The sequence below is a fragment of the Haliotis cracherodii genome, unplaced genomic scaffold, assembly GCF_022045235.1.
Source record: "Haliotis cracherodii isolate W230 unplaced genomic scaffold, xgHalCrac1.p SCAF_15, whole genome shotgun sequence".
NCBI lineage: Eukaryota > Metazoa > Mollusca > Gastropoda > Lepetellida > Haliotidae > Haliotis > Haliotis cracherodii.
The window spans coordinates 28215561-28234077 of record NW_027266270.1 but is presented as its reverse complement, the minus strand read 5'-3'; the positions used below and the strand labels follow the sequence as shown (position 1 = coordinate 28234077).

General features: G+C 39.2%; 1 protein-coding gene across 1 annotated transcript in view; it reads right to left on the bottom strand.

Annotated features, from left to right (window-relative positions):
• Positions 1-13391, bottom strand: part of LOC139462456 (fatty acyl-CoA reductase 1-like) — a 37173-nt gene extending 23782 nt beyond the window's left edge. The window contains exons 1-4 of the mRNA XM_071244190.1: positions 13290-13391; positions 6967-7232; positions 3233-3408; positions 1101-1173 (exon numbers count right to left, since the gene is read on the bottom strand). Of these exons, the coding sequence (XP_071100291.1) occupies positions 1101-1173; positions 3233-3408; positions 6967-7164 (447 nt within the window). The 5' untranslated portion in view covers positions 7165-7232; positions 13290-13391. The remainder of the gene's footprint in view (positions 1-1100; positions 1174-3232; positions 3409-6966; positions 7233-13289) is intronic.
• Between the last annotated feature and the right edge of the window lie 5126 nt (positions 13392-18517).

Here is an 18517-nt window from a genome sequence, read left to right as displayed (position 1 = left end):
CTGCAACAACAACAACACAGGCTATGTCATAGGTTTCAGCAATAACAAGCAGGTGTCATTTGTTATTTGATCCACAGGTCATGACAACCTGTTCAAGGTGATGTTTTAACCCTCATAGTGGGTGAGTTTAGCTTAACATTACTTGGAACAGTATATCAGTCATATCACAGCAAGTATCAGCTTAATGTAAGATTTGTTTGTTTGTTTGTTGTTTAATGCCGCACTCAGCAATATTCCAGCTATATGACGGCTGTCTGTAGATAATCGAGTCTGGGCCAGACAATCCAGTGATTGACTTCGATCTGTACAATTGGGATATAATGACATATATCAACCAAGTCAGCGACCCTGACCACCCGATCCTGTTAGTCGCCTCTTACGTCAAGCATAGCCGCCTTTTATGGCAAGCATGGGTTGCTGAAGACCTATTCTAACCTGGATCTTCAAGGGTCGCTTTATGCAAGAGGAATCCATCTATGCAATTGGGATACATTACAATGACATATATCAACCAAGTCATCGACCCTGACCACCCGATCCTGTTAGTCGCCTCTTACGTCAAGCATAGCCGCCTTTTATGGCAAGCATGGGTTGCTGAAGACCTATTCTAACCTGGATCTTCAAGGCTTGCTTTATGCAAGAGGAATCCATCTATGCAATTGGGATACATTACAATGACATATATCAACCAAGTCAGCGACCCTGACCACCCGATCCTGTTAGTCGCCTCTTGCGTCAAGCATAGTCGCCTGTTATGGCAAGCATGGGTTGCTGAAGACCTATTCTAAAATTGATCTTAAGGGTCGCTTTATGCAAGAGGAAAGTCAAAACTGATGCAGGTCATAAACATGGAACACCTTTACAACAGAGGATCAGGTAACACTGGCACAATCAAAGGAGGCATGCTCTATATACATGATTTAGCAACGGGCTTGCATGTGTGTGTGTATGGCAACTAACACTAATCTGGACATATGCTGGTTTTATAGAGCTAGCCCACTGAGATATCGTACACCCTGAGACATGTTTTATACAGAATTTCTTACTTACAGTACAAAGGTATTTATCTTTTATTCCAATCTATTTGTGAGGAAACTTACATCTAGCTTGTCAATCTTGTGACAGAGTTCTAACAACCTCTTCACTCCTATAACATTCATCTGTACTGATAATCTGAAACAATAGATGGTATAACATTCATTTGTACTGATAATCTGAAACAGAGGACAGGTATGACATTCATCTGTACTGATAATCTGAAACAATAGGCGGGTATAACATTCATCTGTACTGATAATCTGAAACAATAGTGCGTGTTGTGCCTTGTATCAAACAGGTCAACATTTGGCTGCCCCAACTGTTGGCACAGTAGACAGAAGGACTCTGTGTGCAGCTTCCACTCGGGGGGGGGGGGAAGAAAATGGGCGGTCCAGCCTTGACAGTGCCCGCGATGTGTCTCGCTTTGGCCTCCAATGGAATCCTGTCTGTCAGGTGGTAACAAGGGAACGCCTGGTTCAAAAGGGAGCCTGCTTGTTAATGAACAACCAGACGACCATTGTGTTGCCGTTGAGGTGTCGATGGTGATAGCACGCTTTGAACTCTGTCAAGGCATTCAATGGCATAAGCCACCAGTCGAGATATTGGTCTGACAACGTGACTTAGCAGCACTTGTCATTGAAGAAAGGATTGAGGGCGTGCTGGTGCCATCTAGACATATGTAAGTGACAAAGGAGGAGGAGGGTGGAAAGGAGAGTTCCTAGTTGTGCCTATCCCCTGGAAAGTCACTTCTTCAAGCCTCTCGGGTAGGTGCAACCATTTTTGCCTCGAAAAGAATCCTTTTTGTGTCTCTTCTTAGCCCATTTGGTGTCGATCTTCTATTCCCTTGACTTGTTCCACCACCAGGGCTATGCCGTTATGCAGAGGGTTGAAGCAGTCCAAGGTTGATTAACCAAAAACGCCTTGATACGAGGATCCCAAGAAAAGGCAGATAGGTCGCTCAGTCTCCTGAAGAAGGTCAGCAAGGATAAGGTATGGAGCATGTGGTCCCTTAGAAAACCAAGATTGGTACAGCTTCCAAGACAACACTGACTATAACTGTGGTTTTCATTGCCCATGGCTGCAAGGGACGATGCTAACATGGAAAAATGGGGAAGAGTCCTCCTCCATCTAGTGTCCAGGGATGGGATATGCGAGTCAGAAATCTTGTAGAGCCTGTCATTCTTGACAAGTCATTGTCAAGGGAGGCCCCCTTGTGTGCAGAGCTCTGGCCATGTACTGGTTGCCTCTTGGAATGTGGTGGCGGGAACAAAGTGTTATGGGATTCCAGGTTGATAAAGTCCCTATCAAAGGTTACCAGAGCCTTCTGGATAAAAGGATCTGGTGGCAGAGTCATGGAGGATGTAGTTGTTTTCTCTTATTGACAACTCTGGTATAAGTGAGATAGACTGTATTACAGACGGAAGCGCACTGGGCACACATTCAGGAGGGATGACTCAGTGTTTAACAATCTGGGCAGTGGAGATGTGGATCCTTAGCCAATTTCTTGCTGTTACATAAACCACACTTGGAAACAAACATCTGTAACATGGGATAACCCAAAACATCTAGTTATTTGAACTGTGATGTGATGTCAGAGTGAAATTTACAAGTGAGTAAAAACACTCATATTTTGTATATATTCTGAGTTGCAAGTAAGTTTCATTACTCGATAATATGAAGGATATATGCAACAAAAGTGAAAAACACTCATATTAAACATGAATCACACCGTTGATAACAACCATTCGCATCTTCCGCCAGCAGGCAAAATGGTGGCCAACACGAAGCATGGATTTCTTACTTCTATGTGTTGAAAACCCTGAATAACCCAGTCCACTGAGATGAAGAGGATGGATAACACACCAACTACACTAAAAAATTCAACCAGCAAAGGATTGAATCTTGCAAACAGAAAAGATCTCGTTTCTCACATCCTGCTTAGTTAGCAGGAAGAAAATAATGACATATAGGGGCATGTTTCCAACTCCAAATGTTGCGAGGGTCATGGAGGTGATGTTAGGCAAAAGAGTTACTGAAAACGCAGATAGATTGTCATTAATTTCCATTGAGGATTTTGGTAGAAAAAGCATTGTGCAATTTGCAATGCAAGACAAGTTAAAAATATAAAATACGCAATGAGAATGACGTCATGTGAGAAATTATTCAATGGCTCAAAATGTTATCTGTTACTTACTTCATTTCTTCATCAAACTTGACTGTGGCAGCTGAGTGAAAGACAACTGATACATCACGACACACTTTTCTTTCGTCTTCTTCACAGATTCCAAAATTGGGTTCCATTATGTCTCCTTCCACTGCAATGACCTTTGATGCAAAGTCTGGAGTGACTGTCTTCACCTTGTTAAATAACTGCAAGGGAAAAACACTATCAACTTCAAGTTAAAAAAAAAGAAAGGGGGCGGTAGGGTACCAATGATCATAACTTTCTGGCACACACAGGGATAGACACAACCACTAGTATATTAGTCCTAGATTGGTAACAATCTAGAAGAACTAGTTGTTTTATCCCCAAATCTAGTTATTTTATGTAACCACCAGTGGGGACTAGTTGGATATCCCATGACCAAATGTGTCAACCCTGATGACACATAATTACTAACTGTGCAAGAGACAAATGGCACTAGGACATTTTCATAATTTGATCATTTTTATTGAAAATATTTCAATATTAGCACCAAATTGAAAAAAATATGACATTTTTCAGTCCATGCCTCAGAAAAGGAACAGATCTGAAACACTGCAGAAGGGACACAACTCTGCAGAGTGCTTTAGGCAAATGTGCCATCCATGCCCCTGCCACAGAGATTTTTATCAAGGTTTCAAAGTCTTTGTATTCGAGAGTGGCATGGTCAAAACAAAAAACAAATGGTTAAGATAACTTCCCAGTACTTGAAGGGCACACTTAGAAAACTTTTAATGAAAATGTGCGTGATATGAAGTCAGTGACAATTGAAAATTTTACATTAAATTGTATATTTATATACTTATCTTATCTCACACTATGCATTTCTCCTTCTTTCAATCGTGGTGTGGAAAGTTTCCAGCTTCTAGGCAAAGGGAGTTTACTGACTATAAAAGTCCAGTTTCCACCCTTGCCGAACTAGGCTGGAATTCCAGAGTTATATTTTGACTAGACTAATGGGTCTATGCATGCTCTAATCAAAATCAGGATTTGCTAAGCAAGTGCACCGTCATCTAAGTGTCGACAGATCTTTTCATGTTTTTAATGAAGGTGCTGAAGTGATTTGATGTACTTAGCGATGTAAGGCCCATTTTACTATAATATAGTGCGTGATCATCAATCTGATTGGTCAGGAAGAATGACACAGAAGGGACATAACTCATAACAGCCAGTGGTGGCACTACAATCGAGCCCAGAAATTCCCGCCTTGTTTGGGTAGGGTGGAACGACCTTTATAGTCAGTTATCGCCTTTGTCACTCAGGATGGTTGGATGGGCATATAGCATGTGCGAAAGGGTAAGTACAAAAATATACAATTTAATGTAAAAGTTTAAATTTTTTAAACTTATCCCATCTCACACCATGCGTTTATCCTGTTGGATGGTGGGGTGCAGATAACCATAGCCTGCAATAGACTACAACCATGTGATGTACACGAGGAAACTGGTTCTAAACAATGCTTCAACAACAAGATGCTACACAGTTTCATGTCAAAAGACATGAATTCGTGAGTGGTTAAGACACAACAAAAAGTGAGAAGAACCCCATTACATTACTGGGATCGAATAGTTTTGAAGTAGGGAACCTATTCAACCATGACTTGTAACCAATTCAGAATGGGTCTCTGATCAATTAGTTCTAGAAGACAAACCAACACATACGCTCCAGGATGTAAGGTTAGTCTGCTTTGCATCTTTTTTTACACATGGTAAAAGCTATCAAACACAACTGCTGTGAATGAAGCAAGATGAGAAGAGGAATGAATGACAATATCCAAGAGGATTTTCAAACCAATACTAAGACATCCCATGCTCAAGGCAGAAGGCAGAAGGCTTGAGATACCGCCAAAATGGTTTCTGTTTGCATCCTCCAATGGTACTTATTCTGGGAATTTTAGCTCTAAAAAATAATAAACAGGGGAAGGACCTTCCAATATTTATTCAGCATGTACAAAATATGGTGTATGCGTCTGCTGCAGAGGGTACGTTGCCATCAGCTGTTGTACCAGGACAAACGGATGTAACTGGCCTTGGCTTGAACGTTGGTGACTGAGATGTCACGTAGATAGTGGGAAGCAAAGACTGTCAGACTTCCAAAAGTAACCCTCCATTATGTTGGATACTGAGCAGTTGCTGTGCAGCGCCATCGTGGAAGCAACTGCTCTAGTCTCATAAGGAGGCCGGACAAATCAACAAGTGTAGCCAAAAGGAAATCACAGTACCAGTTAGTTTTCGTGCTGACGCTATCAGACCCAGCAGCTGCTGCCATTGGCGAAGAGGCAAAGGTTGTTTGATTGCCAACATCACTAAAAATTGTATCTTTGACCATCTGTCCAGGGGTGTTCAACATGTTGCCCAACTCAGTTTTGAAGAGCGCTGCTATAAACTGCAGATATTGAGTGGGAGTTGTCTCAAATTTCACTACGTTGACGAGCCACCCTTGCTGTTGAAGTAGCCAAAAATGAGGCGGATCTTCAAGTTACCGCGCGTTGCTTCATCTTGAAGATCATCCAAAGCTTGTCGCTGTCTTTCTTCGGGACCAGGAAAACCACGGGGTATCTGGACTGGGACCTAGACAATCTATGACTTGTTTGGATATCAACGTTTTGAGAAGATGAAAGACGAAGGGGTCAGCCAGCACTGCCCAGTTCCCTGCAAAAATACCAAGAGTGGGAATCTGGATATGCCCTTTATCGATTACAATCTACATAATGCCCAGGGTAGAAACGTATGTGCTTATATCAATCCCTAGGGGAGAGGTATCGATGCCTATCCCAGCTGGAATGTCACTATATCGATGTCAGATGAGTATTGAGATGAAAGTCGTTGCGAATCTTATTCTGATGGTAGAGACCTATCCATGTGTCGAGAGAGATCCGAATGGTGACGGCTGTGAGACTGACCTCGTCTTGACCTTAAATGTAGTAGTGAGCCAAAGTTCGATAATGATATGAGTAGCATCGACATTCTTTATCAGTGCGATGTTGATCTTTTCGATATTATCTTTCTGCAACCGCTTAGACTGCTAGGATCTATGTCACTCTTGATATGGATGTTATTGATGGTCTCGACACTCTCGGCTCTTCCGTCCTTGTGGTGAGAGGGGGAAGAGCGGGATACATCGAATGTATTCTAGCAGTACTGCAGATAATGATGAGGAAGTGCCGAGAAAACGATCTAGTTGTGCCGTCGATACAGATGTAGTTGTGCTGCAGATAATAATCTAGTCGTGTTCCAGATATTGATGTAGTTGTAGGACTAAACTCTCAGAAAAAAAGAATCTCTATGTTCAAAGAAAATGATGTGGCAGGTTATGTCAGGTGATAACAATGTGACCCATTTGTTTAGGTGGTGACAATGGTGATACTGGGGTGTGTTCGCATGTTATGTTTTTTTAAGCTGGAAATTTTGTTCTCAGGCATTTCCAAGCCTCCATCAAAAGAAGAAGGAGAAATTAATAGTGTGAGATAGCATAAGTTTGAAAGTATGTACCTATGCACACGCACACATGTGAAACATATAAACATACTTAATGGGCAGTACATATTATTAAGTAGGAAGTGGAGAAACCCTTTTTTAATTATCATGATTATCCAGCTCATGGTCTCATGATATTCACTGAGCACACTTAAATTCCAAAGGACTCATGAGTGCCCTATGTCACACTTGAAAGAAAATACATTCCTTCCCCTGGATATGCAGTATGTGTTCAGTGTGTATGCCAACCTTTGAGTTGATGAGACCCTCCAGACGTTGAGCGACAGACTGCCCTCTCTTGGGACGGATGAGGACATAGCAGCACCGTATCCCAGGACACGCACGCAGCAGCTTCTCAAGCAGAACTTTCCCCATGAATCCGGTCACCCCAGTGATGAAGAGACTCCGCCCATCGTAGAACTCGGCAATGGACGGGATACCAGCCATGGTTATATATCAAAGGCTGTGTAGGGCAGGTGAATGTCTTCAAGCAGGAAACAGGGTTGTCACCAAGTCTGAAATAGAAAAGGGGTATTTAATATTAAGGAGGGTTCCAGCCTTTTTCAAAGAACAGTCCAGAGGAATAGTATAAACCTTTTTTCACTGGTCCTGAGTGTTTTTACACTTTCTATCAGTTTTATTCAGTTCCCATTTGAAGCAAAACTAGATCATTGAGAACTTGTTCAGAATTATAGCCCTTAAATGCTCTAGTCAATATAGTAGCAAACATCAAGGTACCTTGTGCACAGACAATCACCAAGCTATGAAAAACCATCTGCCCCGAGTGAATGAACATGATGAAAGTCCCCTGCCCCTGCCTTTGTTGAGCTTCGAGTAGAGTGTTCTATATTCTATGCAATGTGACTTTATGAAATTAAGGCACATCTCCGAACATAGGTTAGGCAAGTTTGGCTACTGCTCTGATAACATAGTTCCATAGATTTATGACTCATGAACAATCTTTGACATCACACTATATTGTTCTCAAGCAATGTAATCACTAAAACTGGCCAATCAGCATTAATAATCGTTGAAATAAATGTTGTTTTTTGTTTGACTAATGTCGAATAAAGCCCTACAACATTATTATGACTGTGAAAATAATCAAGTCTAGGCCAGACCATCCAGTGACTGAAACTATGTGAGTTAAATTAAAATTAAGCGTCGTATCAGCATTATTTCAAGTCGCTTAGTCTGACCAACCGATCCATTTAGTCACCTCTAACGACCAGCAAAGGTTGCTGGAGACCTATTCGAACCTAGAATCCCTAGGGGGCAAAATTCATATCTGCAAATGTCAATAATTACACTCACTCTTTCAAACCCTATAGTTAATATTAATAAATACATCACAATTACCATGATTACCATTGATTACCCTTCTCATGCCATTTTACAGCAACTTAACTATCATTACTTTGCCAGTTGTATGTGTTCCATATTTAGAAATAATTAATAATAAGAATAAAAACATTTACATTCTATAACAGCCCTGAGAGCATCAGCCTGGGATGTGTAGCTTACATTATTTATATTGTTATGATATGTAACATGTGCAGTGATTCATGATATACACACAGGATGCAAATGTCCTACTTCAACGTCAGTGATGATTCGACCTCCTTTCCTCGTCTTCTTCTATGCATACTCTTCATTTCAAACATCAAAACAGCACACTTCAAGGAACTAAACCTCCTTAGACTTAGTGAGTGCAATGATGTGAACAGCATATCGGTTATATCTAGGTGTGTCAGCTAAGTGGAAGGAAGTCATGCAGGTTTTAGATGTTAACCATTTTAGTGAAATACATAGGCCCCATGTAGTCCTGCACCATAACTGTGGAATATATATATTTATCATATACATTGTACCCATGTCGGGAAACGAACCCGGGTCTTCGGCGTGACGAGGGAACGCTTTAACCACTAGGCTACCCGACCGCCCCCTGATGTTGGGAAAAGTTATATTTTCATTGCAGTGAACATAACACTTGATATTTCATTGCAGTGAACATAACACTTTGATGGAACTATTGTCATACAAGAGTTACCTCCCCTCAAATTGTCTCCCTTTATCATAAGTGTCAAACCCATACACAAACTGTTGATGTCCTGGTTATGTTAGTTCCACACCGACAAGGCAAAATAATGACAGATGGCCATTTATGGGGTTAACATCACATTCTCTTGCAAAAACCTTTCGTTACAAACTGTAAATTTCTCATTTAATTTTCCAGTAGACAACTACACAAAAAGTATATAATAAATAGGATATTCCATGTGTCTTGTGAAATATCATGTTTCTTTCCTTGTGTGACGGGGAAAAGGAGATATATTCGCAAAAATATCTCCTTTCCCCTCGTCACTCGATCATAGAAACATGATATTTCACTCGACACATGAAATACTCAAATAAATAATCAAGTCTTGACCAGACAATCCAGCAACGATTCACGCCATCAGAGTACGATGACATGCCATCAATCAAGTCACCTTCATCATGTTCATTGAGAAAGTTCCCAGACCTTTCCATCATCTGCTCTATTGAATATGCAGGGACTAGGATTTCAATTAAAGTGCCCATGGTGGGAAAACTAAAAAAGAACATGTCAGTGAGTGAGTTTGGTTTTACGCCGCTTTTAGCAATATTCCAGCAATATCACGACGGGGGACACCAGAAATGGGCTTGACACATTGTACCCATGTCGGGAATCGAACCCAGGTCTTCGGCATGACGAGCGAACGCTTTAACCCCAAGGACACCTGACCACCCCTAGAAAGAACATGTCTCTTGATAAAGGAGGTTTTCATAAAATGCTTATTTTCTTTGCATCCAAGGGTATTTTAACAGTGTATTCAATGCAATAATGTGAAAAGTGGGGATGGTATCATATATCATGATATTGATGTATCAGTATATTTTTAATGTGTCAATATATATTTATTAATATTGATACTAAATTAACAATTCACTGCCACAGAAATGTTCACATTATACATAGCCATGGTCATGATAGTTTAGATGCACAAAAGGCAGAAAAAATCAATTTCAAACATACAATGGATAAGCCTCGTTCATATTTAGAATATAATTAGTTGCAGGTCTGTAAAGGTAATTTTTATCTATACACATACAGATAATTAATTTTACTATTAATCAATATATTGATACATTGTGATACTTTGGAGTCTCTATATACATATTAAAATATCTTATCACTGATATCCCTAGTGAGAAGAAGCATTATAACCTGGTCATGTTACCGGTGACATTCTGGTAACATCAATGCACAGCTCAAACATCAGTTACCATGGTTATGATTATGTGCATAATTGGGTAACATCTATTTTCCAAGGTACACATATCATTTATACTCACCCTGACTCACACTTATTGCTTATGTCGAAAGGTAGTGGAAACTTCCTGAACAGATTTCCCGGAGAAACAGCTCACCTGAGCACACCTGAGCACACCTGAGCCACGCATGCGCACCGGAAGCATGTGGCCGATGCTGTAGACTTGGCACTCTCTCATTTTCGCACCAGCTGAATATTTCAGTAACTGCGACATTTGTAATATCAGCATTCTGGCTAGATAGATCACTTTGCTTGTTTCTCAGTAGTTTGTTATTTGTTTCCATAAAATTACTTTTCCGAAACTTGTGCTTAAAAGTTCAGCTTATACATGTATATGAAACACAAACTGCTATGGGCTTGATTTTGTGTGTGCTGGCAGTGTGATAAAATAATTTTCATAATTTTTCCATCTGTAATGGAGAATTGACACAACCCTACATACTGCTAAAAATTGAAATGAACAAACATTATACATGTTGTATACTTTGAAATACAGTCACAAATAGGCTTGATATTAAAGTCGATAAACTACCACTACTGATAATTGCAATCAATGAATTCCCTGAAAGCAACAAGTCAAGTGTGAGTAACAGATAGCAGTGAACATTTCTATGGAGTTCTGTGACTTCTGAATTTTGATAATTACAGTTGACTTTAAATTGAAATAGGTCAAGTGTGGACAGCAGGGATAGAAAAAAGCACTAGCCCACTAGCCTGGAACAGCTTTGTTAACATCCTAAGGGCTGGCAGAATGTCCAACATTTTGGGGGTATTGCTATATATTATCACCATTCGGGCATGGAGATTTTCCTTGTTAATTTCTATCCCTGTGGACAGAATAAGTCAGTTCTTGAGCTACAATGTTGTAAGATTTCAATTTACACTTTCAACTTGTTGAGTCTGAAACCATGATGAGACATAAAGTAAGGATAGTTTCAATTTACATTGTTTATCTTTATTAGCCTGACTTTTCTCTTTTTGGATAGAAGAAAAAAAGTTACAACAACAAGAATCTAACAAACTTAACCACAGCATTTAAAATGGATGGGAGTCCTTGGGTTTTTGTGGTTTGTTGCAATAGTATTTGAACCAAGGGCAGCATTAGAAATTGGCACTAGTCCTGAAGTCCTTGCCAAACTGGCCAATAGTTAAGGTATCATAAGGACTAGTAGAAATATGCCATTTTTTAAGGATTTTACTGTATGTTATCATTATAAGGACTAGTGGACCAAAACTGTTAGTTACTACCGCTGCCAGGGTGCGGTGAACATGGTGAAGGTGAGGTGAAATGGTGTTAAAGTTCAAGATTATTGCATTTATTGCAATCATGCATGTGTGTGTGTGGCTGTTTGTACTAGTCCAGATTAATGCTAGTTTATTAATGTTTATTGTGCTAGCCCACTGAAATACCATGCCTTAGTTTAACATGGTTACCCCACTCAGACACAGTATAATGAATACAATAAGCTGACCAATTCTTGTTTTATCCTATCAATGCCGAGTTCCAGGCAGGGTAACATTAATCCTGGGACACGCTAATCATTACCATGGATTACATCTTAAACTATGATAAAGACCTTAATTTTGAACACTGCTGATGTTGGTTTGTCTTGTTTGGTATACAAATTACAATCACAAGATTGGCTGAAAATGTATAATCATGTATTAGGCATTCCTAGTTAATTCCTCTAAATAAGATTGTCAATTTTCAGTGTATGTTTGGACATTTTTTGTGACTTGTATACACTCTCAGACAATATATGACATTTTAGAATGTCACTGTATATATCATTGTATATAACATTATAATATGACCACCTCCTTCAAAATCTATGTGAATTTATTTACAGGGTTAGAACTTAACACTAGCCTGCAAGCCCAGGGCTAATACAAATTCCTGTGGGCTAGTACATATATCCTAATTTATCATTGTTTAAACATGACAAGGGCAATTTATCTTTACCCAGGCTATTAAAGCTTTGGAGTTTGGTTCAAACCCTGATATACCCTGTCTACACAGCTATCCAGACTATAAAGCACATGAGATCTGATTTTATGGTTCTTTGTTGCATGAGTAACTTCAGCAATTATTCTCTCTATTTCTGTATCGATGGCCAGCCCTACAGCATGTTAGATAAAGTCATCTTCTCGAGGCAAGGGAGTTAACTGACTGTAATAGTCCAGTTGCCACCCTTGCCAAACTAGGAATTTCTGGGGTCAACCGTAGTGCCACCAGTGGCTATTACGAGTTATGTCCCTTCTATGTCCCTCCTATTGACAGGTCAGATTCCACCTCTCATATCATTTGCATTTGCATCAAACAAAATGGCAGTGCCAACAATTTGATCGATAATCAAGATCTATTTTGTAATAAAATGGGTATTACTTCACGTAGTGCCTCATATCATGTGAGCACCTTAATTAAAAACATGAAAGGATTTGGAAGATATCTGTTGGCGCTTAGTTGACAGTACATATGCTTTGCAAATCCTATGATCAACCAAAATCTAAATGGCAGTTTGTTCTGGTCTAAAATAGGCATCAGTAATATATAAGGACTATATGCTTCTCTGTCTACTCCAATTTCCAATCTAGGTCAAGACATAATTTGTGTAAACAGTAATGTTTGGTCGTTATATATAGGGTTTGAGAAAGCAAGCAAAGAAATTAGTATTTCTGGGACTTGAGGCAAACTTAAAAGAATGAGTCTAGTCCCACTTAGAATCTAGATCTATTAAATTTTATCCTAAGATAAAATCAAACAAAAATATTTTCATGCTAAGAAAATAGTATTATTATGTATTAGGCATTCCTACCTAATTTGTAGGACATAAACTAGACCTACGTCCCATTTGCTGACCTTAGTGAATGCATACACATTGACCGCCCTACTGTCTAGCGCCTGTTTCCAAAGCTTACAGCATGGTTACCGGAATACACTGATCTCGCAGTGGCAATTATTTGTCACAAGGAATAAACACGGCATGTGTCCACAACATTCCCAAACTGACTTAACGAATAAACACATCGATCTTCTTACATTCATTATTGCGGTGATCAGACCGAAGATCAAAGAATCACATGTTTGACAGGTAGGCTTATTGAAATCTACTAGCAACTAGGCTAGCATCCCAACCGACGCGATGAAGCTACCGGCTTCTGTGGAGAGAATAGGGAGAAACGAAAGCTCAGTTTACAAAAACCTCTTTCACTCACCTAATGTTGAAATGTCACCAGTCAGTATGTCATGTTATCGCATAGTCGAGTGATATCAATAGTACCTATCACGCTTAGTTTTCGGTCATCTCAACAGACACTCGGTCAACGCCCTCTGGTGTAAGAAGGGAGGTTACTCGTGATAGGGACCCCATTGCTGAAATATTTCAAAAACTATGTTCATTTCGATGTAGATCGAATGCGTGGAATTAAATGTTAGCAACTTTGTAGGGTTTTGCACTATTCGTGAAACACATGTGAAATCATAACGTGTATATAATTAGCTTCTGAAACAGTTTTCAGTTTCTATTGATCGTTATTACATACCATAAACTATTCTATTCAATGTAAGGGACTTGAACTTTGAGGTCGCATCAGCAGAATGTTTACATTACATAAGATACATATATGTCGACTTACATATATCCCATTGCTCCCCTTTAATTATTAAGCCCCAAAGGATGAAGTCATCACATTTTCCAAATTTTTATTTCGTGTCTGTAAATATGGTTTAGATTTGAAAAAATGTAAAGGTTGATTGTAAGGAGGACTATATCCTCAACGGCCCTATTTTACGAAGCAGTTGTAGCACTACGACTGTCGTAAGTCAATGTTAAACTTTAGGAGTTACGACATTCGTAGCGCTACTATAGCTTTGTGAAACAGGACACGGGGTGCCAATCCTTGTCCATAGGGCTTTTAACTAACGTACAGAAATACGGGATTGCCTAAAAGTCGGACCGGGCCGGGCTGGGCCAAATTGGGCCAAAGTTGTATTAGCTAATTACTCCATTATCGGTGACCATACCTACATATTATTGATGCAACATACACACATGACATTAATAAACAATCCCCAAATAAGAATGTGAACCATAATTTAGTGATTCGGAGTAAATCGCTTGAAAACCAGAAAGTGGAGCTGTGTGTAAGCGTCGCTGATCCAGGTAACATGTAAAAGGGCAATCGTTAAACGAAATAGGATTTGAAACGTATTAAATACTTCTTGCTATCGTGATACAAATTTCCATCTGTCGGCATGACGTTTACATTTATAGGACAGTACTATATCTAAGTAAATACCACATAATAATGTCACTGTTCTTCGTATTCAAAGCAGACACGTTGGTTAAAGTAGACCTCTTCTCCCCACACTCTCACAAGTGTTCGGTCCGACTTGGCCCGGGCTGTCAAAATCAACTTTAAACACACAGATGTATCATCAAATGTGTTTACATCTATAGATTCGTATTATATCTACCTATATACGACTTTATGATGTCACAGTACATCGCATTGAAAGAAACTGATCCGATTAATTTTACTGTATTTTCTTAAGAAAATCTGTCAGAAGTGTTGGGTCCGACTTCGCCCGGGCTGTCAAAATCAACTTTAAACACACAGATGTATCATCACATGTGTTTACCTCTATAGATCAGTATTATATCTACCTATATACTACTTTATAATGTCACAGAACGCGGTATTTAAATAAAACAAGGTGGTCAAGGTGAAGCCCTTTTCCCTATCCATTCTCAACATAGTCTCCATCAAAAGTGTTTGGCTTCTGTTGAGTCCGACCTGGCCCGGGCTGTCAAAATCAACTTTAAACACACATATGTATCATCAAATGTGTTTACATCTATAGATTAGTATAATATCTACTTTATACTGCTTTATAATGTCACAGATCGCGGTATTTAAAGAAACTAATGTGCTTTAAATGAAGCCATTTTCCCTCTACTTTCTGAACACAGACTCTATCAGAAGTGTTTGGCTCAATTCTCATATTGTTTCCATATCATTATAACACACGTGTTTTAAAATAAACTTGTTCTAATGTGCCTTCTTTTTATGATGAATGCACTCGTGTGTTTGCACTTATTGTGCATATATTTTGTAGTTTGTGATAGTGTAATATTGCCACTGTTTTGTCATGGAATGTTACGCAATACATATCTCATCTTAAACATCTTTGTTGTATGATAGTTTGTTACAGTTGTGTACGGGGGCACGGATGGCCCAGTCGCCTTATGTGCTGCAACTCGCTATGCAAAGTTGTGTCCCTTGGGCACGCCAGAAACCCATGACAGTGTGTTCGAATCCCGGTTCGCACCGTTTATGTTGTCAGCACTATACCCGTGCTCGTGGGTTTCACCGAAGTGGTGAACGTCTAAGACCTGCATCACTTCGGGCTTTCCTCCCACATCAAGCTGACACGGCGTCATATAACTGGAATTATACTATTCAAAGCGGCGTTAAACCCAACTCACTCATTCACTACTCTTGTGTACGGTTCCGTTTTGTTAGCTGGGTTTGTGTTGTGATTACTTCCGGTTTATATTTGAAGTATGTTTAGAAGAATGTTACTACGTTTAAGCCAAACATCATGAATATATCATGCAACCGAATTATTTTTCAGGAAAATAATTGCAAACTATAGGCCAACATGTTGATTTCCAATGTATACAGAAGCAAAGAACTTATTCGGGTGTATAATCTCTGCAGGGAGTTCAAACAACTGCCAATACAATAAACCATGAAGAACCATAAACCGCCGTATGAAACGGTGTGAATCATACTTTACATACAGTGAACTACTTGAAACTGTGCTCAAATCTGCACAGCAAGCACCATACGTGTGATTGTGAAGACAACTAATTACAAATTTCTGATATCGAACCCGTTGTTTTACATGTGTTGTTTATTGAACAAAGTCATGCTTCATAGAAGCCTGGTATTTAATCGTGTTGAACAATAAGTTGCAATAGCAGTGTGAAGGGACAAAAAGATTGAGTGCGCGTTACATGCTTGACCTGAATTCCTCCCTGGAACCATTCTCGCTGGCTGCCTGAATAACATAAGTTACACTGCAAAGGTAGTGCCCAATAGAGCTATTCGTGCAAGGCAGATAATCACCCACTTTCAGTGATACAGCTTGAATAAGATACAATGTACAGCATTGCAAGGTCACGCGTGATAAAGCTCTATACTACGCATATAGCTAAAGGAGATAATCGCTCAATGCGCAATAGTTTATTCTTACAAAGTATAGACTGGTAAACTTTAGCGAAAGGAGAAATACACTCATCGAAAAAAGAAACGCACAGGTAGATTCGTAGTAAATGTATTGTACCTAATAAAGTCGATATATTTAATTTAATATCATAGATACAAATATGAAAGTTTGGAGTCCGATAGTCACATGTTGTCGTTGTACAAAGGCACTGAACTGTCCTTTGTCATGCCACATAAGGCCACAGGGGTGCGCTGAACTTAGTATTTCGTGTCACCGCCCTTGGCAGCAATCACGGCTCTGCACGTCACTAGCTATCAATATACACAACACAATAATACATCAAGATGGCAGTTTCCATGTAACGATTAAGTATTTCTAAGCAACTTAAAGATACATATATCCAGATATTGTACATATCTTTAAGTTGCTTAGAAATACTTAATCGTTACATGGAAACTGCCATCTTGATGTATTATACTGTATTGTATATTGACAGATTGTGATTAATTGTTACCAGATGGCTCCAGCTGGGGTAGCAGACGACACACTTTCCATCAATGGGGAACAGGGTAAAAAAATGTTACAATATCTGCAGGCTGGTCATCATCGAACTCTAGTCTCACCAGTCTAAGATGTATTGAAAAAACACAATTAATTCTCAACCTTATCTAATGTTAGTTCAACAATATATCATATACTTAGCAGTGGGATATTCTGTTAATAAACTATCATAATTCTATTGAATGGTTCTGTACATTCTATCAATGTTTATTTGTACAAAGCTGTTTTATTTATGTACAGAAGTGAGACACTAATAAATTATAGTCTAATTTGTTGTGTAAAGGGCTTCATTTTGAGCACCTTGTTTTCTTTAGATATATGAGACACTATGAAGTGGTATATGGGTAGATATAATACTAATCTATGGATCTGAATCCATGGCATGATACATATATGAGGTTTAAGTTGATTTTGACAGCCCCGGCTGAGAAAATACAGTAAAAGTGCTTGACTTTAACGGACCCGTTTCCTTTAAATGTGGTGTTCTGTGATATCATAAAGTGATATGTAGGTAGATATATTACTAGTCCATAGACGTAAACACATTTGATCATACATCCATGAGTTTAAAGTTGATTTTGACAGCCCGGGCCAAGTCGGACCGAGCACAGACCAATCACTTCTAATAAAGAACGTTGAGGGAAAAGGGCTTCCCTTTAAGCACCGTGTTTTCTTTAACTACTGCAATATGAGCAATAAAGTGCTATATAGGTAGATAAAATACTAGTCTTTAAGGTTAAAGAATGTTTAGTAACTTTTGAAGTGCTAGGACAGTTATTAACTCGTGTCGTGTCAGCCCTATGACATTCGAAGAATATCCACTTCCAGAAAACATCCTGTGTTAATATGAATTAGTAAAGGTTAATTAGGGACGCCCAACACGTTAATTAATGAAAGAAGAATAGTCAAAACACTGCCATTTCCTGCCCAGGACATCACACCCCTATTCGGACCTGAGATCTGGAACCATTTTGGTAACCAAGGGCATCGCAATGACAATAACGGCGAGGGGTGGAATAACAAACTCAACAAACTTGCCAGGAAGAGCCATCCGAACAGTTTTGAGAGTTTGAGTTTCAAAGAGAACAATCCAACGTAGAAGTCGCCATTCAACGAATTGGGGCCCACTGGTCAGCACCACCCAGAAAGAGAAGATACCGGCTGATTGACAACCGTCTTCAGGCTCTGAAAGACAATCTCGTCAACAACGTCATCGGCGACGTTGAGTACACAGATCACGTTGGTGACCTGATCCACTTGGAGTGAATGACTTGAACGCAACGTGTATGCCAGTGCAACCGCAAATTTATTATAGAATGTATTTATGTATTTACCATTATATTTTAAGATATAAGTTATTGTTGTTTTTGTAGAAATTATTATGTACATCTATGAAATATTAAAGTATTAGAGTTATTAAATTTGTTAAATGTAAAGTACTTTTGTGCAACTATACTATACTTCAGCATCTAACAAATTACTACTGTGATTACGGTATACGCATTTCTGTGTTTTTCTTGTAATTTGAGAGTCCCGGTATAGCAATATCCCGTGTTTATTGTAGCGTGACCAGTCTAACTGTAGCTTCATGAAAACGAAGAGATTTTAGAGTTGATTATGACTAGGTTTCGCTCTTCCGGCCCAGAAC